The sequence below is a fragment of the Emydura macquarii genome, unplaced genomic scaffold, assembly GCF_026122565.2.
Source record: "Emydura macquarii macquarii isolate MOO-44397 ecotype Brisbane River unplaced genomic scaffold, CSIRO-AGI_Emac_v2 contig_295, whole genome shotgun sequence".
Classification (NCBI taxonomy): Eukaryota; Metazoa; Chordata; order Testudines; family Chelidae; genus Emydura; species Emydura macquarii.
This window is the reverse complement of record NW_027130432.1, coordinates 8,840,078-8,849,485: the sequence shown is the minus strand read 5'-3', so window position 1 is coordinate 8,849,485 and position 9,408 is coordinate 8,840,078. Positions and strand designations below refer to the sequence as shown.

The following is a 9,408-nucleotide window of genomic DNA, read 5'->3' as shown; positions in this document are numbered from 1 at the left end:
ATACAGACTGGCCCACCACGTCACCTCACCCTCTGCAGGTGGTAGAAGGTCCCACCACTTGGTATTGGGGCAGGACACGAGGGTGACGAAGTGAAGGGTATGGAGCACTAGCGTGTGCAGCTGTTTCCTAGGTGCATTTTGAAAATGAAAAAAGCTGCAGGTCATGCAGCTGGCTTGGGTGGTACAGATTGGGTGGCTGGGGCCGGGTCTTGTGGGCCAGGAGCCCAGTGCTGAGGTCTGGAGGGCCAGGGGTGAGGGCCAGGTGGGGAGCACCCTCCCATAGGACTTGCTCGAGGAAGGCTTGAGAGGTGGGTGGTAAGGTTACCCTCACTTCTGGGAGTACACACTGGGGGACACAAGGGGTTGAGAATCCCATGCACTGGCCAAGCGCCAGGGATCCATCCAGTCTTGCTAGTCATAGAACATCAGGACTGGAGATCTCCTGGACCGACTGCCTGCAGCTGCAGAGGCAGGCAGAAAAACTGATGTGTTTCTCAGGGGTGGAGCCACCCCTCCTCTTCCATTGATTTACAGCTCTGGCCTGAGTCCAAGGCTGCATAGAGCAGAGACCCAAAGTCACTGATCTGTTGACCTCATTATGAGTAAGAAAACCTGGTTCTGTATCAATTAAAGAAGTGTGTAGATCACATCATGCAAGAACTCATACCCAATGCCCTGCACTGACAATATGCTGGAGGCATTAGCAGGATTTGATGGTTCTCTCTGCTGGATCAATGGAGCAGGTGGCTGGCAAGTCCAGGTGGAAAAGTCAGCCCCATGCAAAGATCACCTTTACTAAGGACAGGGCTTGTAGCATTTTAGTGCAATGCTGCTGCACCACACTACCAACATTTGGGCTGTTAATGGATTAGGTGTTTGGAAACCTGCCACTTTTTAGGAGCTTTGTATACTTGGACAACGCCCTGATCTGTGCAGGAACTCTTGAATTAGCAATGCCAGAATCTCAGGCTGCCCACCAACTACAGGAGTTCATGGGGCTTGCCTCTTATTGCCAAGTATTTGTAGGTTTTTCCTGCGATACCTGCTCCTCTGTATAGCGTAAAAGAAGAGATCACCATTCATGTGGATTGCCAAATTGAGCAATCCAAGACCTGGAGAAGCTTTGATTACTGTGCCAGTGTTGGCATATCCCCTGCCAGGTAGCCCCTTTGTGTTGGATACTAATACAGGCTAGATTGGAACGGGAGCTGTCCTTTCCCCAGGTTCATAGTAGACAAGGGCAAGTTGTGGCCTATTAGAATAAAATCCTCAAGAAACTGAATGGAAACACTGTGTGACCCATAGGTAGCTCCAAGCAGTAATAAATGCTGTTGAGCTATCATCCCTCTGTTTATAAGTTCATCTCACATTTATTTATTTACTTTGGATTTATAAACACATCACAGAAAAAGATAAGAATAATTAAGAATATAAGAACGGCCCTACTGGGTCAGACCAATGGTCCATCTAGCACAGTATCGGGTCTTCTGACAGTGTCCAATGCCAGGTGTTTCAGAGGGAATGAACAGAACAGGTAATAATCAAGTGATCCATCTCGTTGCCCATTCCCAGCTTCTGGCAAACATAGACTATGGACACTTCAGATCATGAGTTTGCATCCCTGCCCATCTTGACTAATAGCCATTTATGACCCAATTCTCTCTTGGGGAAGAGACTGACATCTGTGTGATGATTCTGTGACAAGCACCAATGGAGACAAAGGTCACTAATGACCAGAAAGCAAACTGATGCCAACCACCAATTTACAGTTCCATGGAACGTTGGGCTGCCTGTAAGTCATGTTTGAGGAGCCTGGCGTTCAACCAGAAATTTCTCCTCTGCCACCTGGCGTTCCCTTTTATCTGTTCTATTTTCCTCCATTGTAGCTAGGTCCTTTCCTGAAGGACTTTATGTTGTCCAGCATGAAAGAACTGCCCAGGTTTAGAGTAAAGTTTGTAATCTCTTCAGTATTGCTTGTGGGAAACTAAGGTCTTTCTTGGTTGTTCTGACAAGTCTGCAATCACTAGATCCATGGGAATGCCAAACAATGTAAGAATGCTTGAGTCCCTTGTTAATACGGACAGGGCTACATCCACCTTAGGAAAGGAAACCAGCACAGGGGGCTGGACTTGACTTCTGGAGGTGCCTTCCATCTCTATGATCCTTTAAAACCTAGAATATAACTCTGTTGACTTCATTGGAGTTACCCTGGATTGAAATTAATGTAAATGAGATCAGAATCTGGCCAAATTATTTTAAAAATGCCATACAACCTCTCATTATTAAAGGTGATGGATTCTTCTCTTTCATTTATTCCATGCACAAATTTACTTGTGTTTGTAGAACTGTGTCTGAGCATCAGCATTAGGGAGTAAAGTTGAAACTACTTTTAGATTTCAGAAAGAGGAGCTGAACAGCTTCTTCCTTCTTATTTCTGTATGTACAGGTCTATGTAAAATACCCTTCCAATTTCAGTTCCCCAATCCCATCAGCTGTTTTTGTAGTTGTGACTGCTTTTTTAATTTGTTCTTCCTTCAGTCTTAGGAGATGTCTACGCAGCAAGACTGGCCTGAGCTAGCCTACCCTCTCTTGAATCCAGCTAGCATGGGTAAAAATAGAAGCTAAGAAAGCACAGCACAGGCTAGAAAGCGGAGTGCATCTGTGCCAGGCTGGTACAACCTGTGTTGATGCTTGCAGTGCCTTCAATGTTATTGTTACCCACGCCAGCTGGAGTAAAGCTAGCTCCAGTAGGCTAACCTGTGTACAATCTTTGTCAACTTGTTATTTAGCTCAGCTGAAGTGTATTCCACAGCTGAACTCTCAGAAGAATTAAAATACATGCTGCTTTCTCATCTTAGAGAACCAAAAATCAAACCCATGTCAATGTCACACAATTGCAACCTCACGGACAGTACTAGGCGAAATTCTGATCTCCATTATGCCAATGTATATCTAGTAATTCCACTGAAGCTAGGGTAAGCGAGATCAGAATCTGGCCCCATGGGTTGCATTGGAGTCTTTAAAATAAATAAATAAATAAATTTGGCAGTTTCTTTACGTCAGGCAGTAATTCAAGGCAAGGTAAATCATTTTTCTTGTTTTGATTACTCTAAATATATTATTCCTGCTTATAGTGAATGTAATTCAGGGTTTTATTTTTCCTCTTTTTAAATTTTTGCTTGTGTGTTTTTTTAATAATCTTCACGTACAAAACACTGTAGTGCTCATGTGCGCTACTTCACTTTTGCTTGTTAAGAGTGTCTTATAAAAATAGTAATTAGTAAGCATCTTAAACATGGGAAAGTAAATATGGGAGTCCTGCTTCTCCTTTCTCATAGTGTAAATCAGAAGTAAATGGAAATACATAAATGGCACAAGTGAAAGCAGAGTCAGGCCAATATGTGTTCAAGTAGATGCTTGTTTGCAGCGACACCTTGTAAGAACAACCGTTGCTTATGAGTAACATTTTCCCTGGGAACACTTTCCCTATTGTGAATTGTCAATACTTCCCATAACAGCAACAGCCACTTAGGAGTAACGTAGCAAGAGAGCACTGATATGTTGCTACTAATGAGCATCTACAGCACTTTTTTTTTTTTTTTTTTTTGCTTCGTATGCATGCCTAAATAGTAGGAAGTATGAACTCAACTTCAGCCAGGACTGAATAATAGGATGTGAATTCACATGCCGTGTCAGCCTTCAGATCATTGGTTAAGGAACACTTGATGAGGTTCACTATTTGTGGCTACAGAGTTAAAAGTACAGTGCAGGGAACAGAGCTTGTTGGCATCAGAGAAAAAACAAAGTCTCAAATCAAGATGAATAAAACAGAAGAAAACAGGAGCCATCTGACATGGGACAGTGAGAGATCAGTTGTCTGCACAGTACTGAGCTTGTCATTTGCTATTGGGATCCCTGGGAATTGCATTGTCATCTGGACTATTTGTGGAAAAGTTAAGCAAAGATCTCTGACCGTCATACTGATCCTAAATCTGGCCATTTCAGACATCCTGGTGCTGGTTTCTTTACCAATCTGGATTTACTCCTTTGCTGACAGCTGGCACTTTGGAGTCACCTTTTGCAAAACACTAGTTTTTGTCGTTTACTGCAGCATGTATGCCAGCGTGTTTCTAATTACAACACTGAGTCTGGAGAGGTTCATGGCTGTGTTTTACCCATTCACAATTCAATGGCGGAAGAATAAAGCTGTGAGTCTCAAAGCTGTTCTTTTCATTTGGATCCTGTCTATTGCTTTTGGAGCTTCCATAATCCCATTTCAAGAAATGGAAGAAACCGAGATTGGTCAGCAATGCACATGTCGCAACTACACTTCTGATCAGCAGAAGGTACTGTGCCTTCTGCTGGAGACTATTGTGGGTTTTGTGATTCCTTTTGTTATCATCTCTATTTGTTATGCATGGGTTGGCAGAAGAATAAGCACAATGACTTACTCATCTAGGCAGCAATCAGCAAGACTGATTACCAGGGTGGTTGTGGCTTTTGCTATTTGTTGGTTACCACATCATGTGTTTAACATAGTAGAAATCATTTCAACACAGATAAAAGACTCTAACCAGAAGATGTCCTTAGCATTGGATGAGGTCTCAGAAATGGGAGTATACATCTCCGGAGCTCTGGCATTTATTAATAGTTGCATTAACCCTCTGCTTTATGCCTTTGCTGCTCAGAACTTTCAAAGTCACCTGAGATTTGCAAAGATGACCAAACTCTTTGAAATGATGTCTCAAAATGTAAGAGATGAAATCCAGGGAGAAATGTCTGTGTGACACTTCGATAAACATAGAGACACCCTAACAAGAGGCATGTACGAAATGAATGATGACTAGAGTACTGACTATTCAATCCTTATGCCTTGTGCTATTAATTTTGCCTCGCTAAACAAAGCCATCCAGGGTCACCCATTCTAATCCACTGCAAACTGATAGCAACTGGAAGTCAATACCATCTGAAGGCTCCTCTATGTGTTACATATAATGAGTTGGTTGTCTCAGCCTAGTCCATAGGCTGGCATCCACATCACAGAACTATCACCATTACTGTTCCATGTTTGTTGACAGTCTCAGCAAAAAGGATATGTATTGAAAGTGCATGAAGACTAAGGAGAGGCAGGTTCATCAGAAGTAGTTCTACAGGTCCACTGGTGATGTATGAGGAAGCTTTCACCTCCGTTTGCTTTTTAACTGTTGTGTGGAAAAACAGAACACATCCGTGTCCAGGGCTGACAATCTGCTTTCTTTTAGGAGTATTGGGTTTGGGTTAGAGGGCATGTCTGATAGAGATCTCAGAATTCCCAGCTGCCTTGAAGTTGGGATAACCAGATCAGTTAAAAAGTTTATGAATTTGCTGTACAAAGCGATATTAATGGTAAGGCCAAATGTCCTGCAAGAAGCTGCCATAAATCCTGCAAATGGTAATTTCACACAGCCAGTCCAGACGGTTCCACTTGGACTGCTGTTGCGCTGGAAATGACACCACTGAAACAATGACATTATTCCAGATTTACACTAATGTAACTGAGAAAATTTTGATCAATGTCTCAACTGAACTATAAAGTTTGTTTTCAGTGAAAAAAGTCAAAAGACTAGGAAGAGAGGTGAAAAAGAAAAGCAGCAAAAGAAAAGGAAAAAATGCATTACTCAAGGGAATGTCATTAGGGTTTTGGAGAATGAAAAGGGAAGGAGAGGAGACTTGAGCTATTCTCTGTTGCTTCTCAAATTTTTCTTCACAGCAAAAGATGGGTTAGAATACATTTTGTATTTACAAGGTGAAGTGGTGAATTTGACTATACTTCTGAACCTGAGGAGGAAACCCAGATGTGGGCCAAAACCCCAAACCGAAGATATAAAAAACAAAATACCAGAAACTTTAGGTAATGTGGGTTTTATTTAGCAGAAAGGAGCATTAGAAGAGCTGGTTGGAAAATATTTTCCTCACCCCCAAGGAAACTTGACAAAAACAAGAAAAATAGTTTTCTAAAAATTCAGTGGAAAATTTTGGCTTTTTGCTGAAAAACTGACTTGTCAACCAAATTTGGCAAAAAGCTTAAAAACATTGCAAAAAATTTAGTTGAAATGCTTATTTTCCATCAAAAAGCAGTTAAACCAAATCTAAACAGTAGTCAAAAGTTTGAAAGCAGAAGCTTAACTTTAAGCACTCTGTAGAAGTAACCTGAATTTTAAGTATGTTGAGCACCCACAAGTCCCACTCAAGTCAGTAACGCATTGCAGGTATTAGCATCTTTGAAAGTCAGGGCATTTTTATTGAGGATCCTTATTTTAGGCAGCCAAGTATGAAATGTTAACCATTGTCTATAACCTTAACTCCATGATGTAAAATTTCCTGTGCTAATTATCTACAGCAATGAAATATTGCATGAAATAGGAATGGGGCAAATGCAAGGGTAAAATGAGTGACATTCTTCTTAATCAGAAAAAGTTGTCATGAAAGAGTATTTAGATTATTTGGACAAGACATATTGAGTCCGATTCCGCCCTCAACTACATTCGGTGGAATTTAAGAGTAAATGAGATTCTCATTGTTACCCAGCTTAACTCATGAAGGGTCTGATTTAGCATTTACTAAAGTGAATGAAGCTCCTCAGATGCTCATTAAAGGCAGTGGGAGTTGGATCAGGCCCTAGGAAAAAAGTAAAACTCAGTTCCACTTTTACTGGAAAGATAGATATCTTCAGTATTTCTGTCCTCTTGAGAACTTTTGACCTAGTAAAGAATACGTTACAGTAAAAATCCTTATGGCCAAGAGGGAAAGCAGACTAGCTTATTAAAACAAACAGATTTAGAGTTTATAAAAAAGCCACTTATTCTACACCCAATCTTTTGCACCATGTATAAGAGAACTATGTGAAAATTGCATGACCACAAAAGGAACTAAGCCCCAAACAAGTCTGCATTTGAAAGTTTATTGCAATTGTACCCTTCTTCACTGTAGTATTTTCTATGTTTCTCTCTTACTTATTTTACAATCAGTTTCCTAATTATCACATTAAGATTATTTTGGTTACCTAGACATATATTGTAATATCCTGCAAGTTGTCATTCCTACCACAAAAATCTGATGGCAATAATGATATCTAACTTATCTCTACAAAGAAACTAAAAATTACTGGCAGTTGAGTTGTCACTAGCACAATATGTTTATAGGACAGTGATTAGATTTTAGGTGTATTTGTTCATCTATACACATTGAAATAAACATTGTAAAAGTGAGCTATTCAGAATTCATCCTTAATATAAAAATATTTTTCTAGATATGCCACAAGAATCACTTTCCTCCTAGGGCTAGTAGCATGCACACCAGAACGAATATCAGTGCAACTCCTTCCCTAAGATAAGAGGAATACTTCAGACACAGACAGAGTTTCTGCTTACAACAAAGAGTAGGAGACAGATAGAATGGTATTACTCTGCCATCAGGCTTCACCCAATATACTCACCAAACCATCACTTGATAGTCACCAGCAGGTAAATCAGCATGGTTCCAAAGCAGCAACACCAGTAAGGAGTTAGGCATCTTAAAAATTATTTTCCACTTTGTGGAAACTCTTCAGTTTAAAAGCAGCAGGTTTAGCTGCCTACCAGTGATAATTGACATCCTGCTGATTCTCATTCTCCCTCTATTTGCTCACTTATCTTTTCTCCCTCTCCCCCTATGTATGCCATCTTACCTCACACACCTGTTCCATGCTGTTATTCAGGGCTGGATGACTCCCATCTCTATATCCTAGAGGGAAATGCAAGAAATGAAACAGTTAGCGACCAAACAGAAACAACCACAAAGCAAGAAAAAGCCAGTGCAGCAAAATTAAGAGTAATAAATTACTGGGCAAATTAAGGAGGATAATAAATCAGGCTCTTTGTCACTTCAGACACCTAACATCACAGATGCTCTTCCAAGTAGGCTGCAGGCTCAGATTTGGTTAATCATCACCAGTTAGGGAGGGAGAGGGTAGTGCCTGTGACTCTTTGCCATGGCATCTGCAACATGAGTGCATAGCACCTGTCCCATTACATTGCGTGTGCAACTCCTTGGGTAGGATGCAGGATAGATTTGCTAGAAACAAATGATGGAACAAACCAAACATAGCACAGCTGCTATTAGGCATTATAAACCATAGACAACTGTTCTAGTAAGCTGTGTTGGGCTTTGTGTAAGAGGTACAGTGATCCACAGGCCCTGCAAGGCTTGCGGAAAGCATTGTGTAAGTGCATCTGAAATAGAATGTACAGCATGGATGCTCGGTTTTGAAATCCCATGGTGCAATTCACACTGCTATCATTCTCTAATGTAAACACATCCTATCTATACTAAAGACTGAAATCAATTGAGACTCTCAAGTAACTTAGCTCAGTGCAGGCTAACACAGGGCAGAGTATTCGCACTTACAAGGCACAGGTGTGTGCTGCAGGTTTGCTGTTAAGCCCTGCATTCACACTGACTGCATTCAATCATGTTAGACACATAAACCAGTCGGAGAACACTTAAATCTTCCAGGTCATTCTGTCACTGACTTGAAAGTTGCTATTTTATTACAAAAAAACTTCAAAAACAGACTTCAAAGAGAAACTGCTGAGCCAGAAATAATCTGCAAACTTGACACAATCAAACTGGGTCTGAATCGAGACTTAGAATGGTTATCTCATTACAAGAAGTAATTGCCTCTGATCACCCATTATCACCTCCTACTCAATGGTTGTAAATAGGCCTCAAGTACCCTGCTTTCATCCACCCCCCCCACCCCCATTGTTGTCACTTTCCTTGGATATGTATATGTTGCCTCCTGTATATCTCTATCACTTGCATCTGAGGAAGTAGGCTGGAGCCCACGAAAGCTTATGCCTGCAGAAATTAAATTTGTTAGTCTTTAAAGTGCTACAGAACTCTTGTTGTTTTTTATGTTAGACACAGTAACTCTTGGGGATGCATCTCATGGTTCCCAATGCTGCTGCAAGTTGTGATACATTGCTGGATTTCACAAAGCATTCTGGGAGAACCTGTTTGCCCCTGTGCCCATCCCAAGATTTAAGGTCTGATGCCATAATCCACTAGAAAGATGGACAAATTTCAGAAAACACATTCAAAGACCTTGAAGATATGTGAAATAGTTTTTTAAAATTTACACAAGGATTGGATGGTTCCTCTGAATCAATTAAATTATTCTGTCCTGAGATACTGAACACTTCTTTTGGAGAGATGAAAGTATTTTGCAAGCTTCTATATAGCTAAAAGGTTTTTTAAAAGGGAAAGGTATGGGTTACGGTTTTATAGCTAATTTCATGCTCTAACTGATGATCTGCAGGGTGAAAAGCTTCAAGGTGCTATACTAGATTACCATAATTTGAACTAATAATTCATTCTTGGCTTGGGAAA

The 9,408-nt window shown here is 40.8% G+C and overlaps 1 protein-coding gene across 1 annotated transcript; it reads left to right on the top strand.

Moving 5' to 3' along the window:
- Nucleotides 1-3,818: 3,818 nt before the first annotated feature.
- On the top strand, nt 3,819-4,787 carry LOC137154534 (leukotriene B4 receptor 1-like). Its single transcript, XM_067550265.1, has one exon. It carries the CDS (start codon nt 3,819-3,821, stop codon nt 4,785-4,787), a length of 969 nt encoding a protein of 322 aa, XP_067406366.1.
- The last annotated feature ends 4,621 nt before the right edge of the window (nt 4,788-9,408 follow it).

Excerpts from the sequence above, each read along its gene's own strand:
- LOC137154534 (XM_067550265.1), top strand. The coding sequence starts at position 3,819 with ATGAATAAAACAGAAGAAAACAGGAGCCATCTGACATGGGACAGTGAG.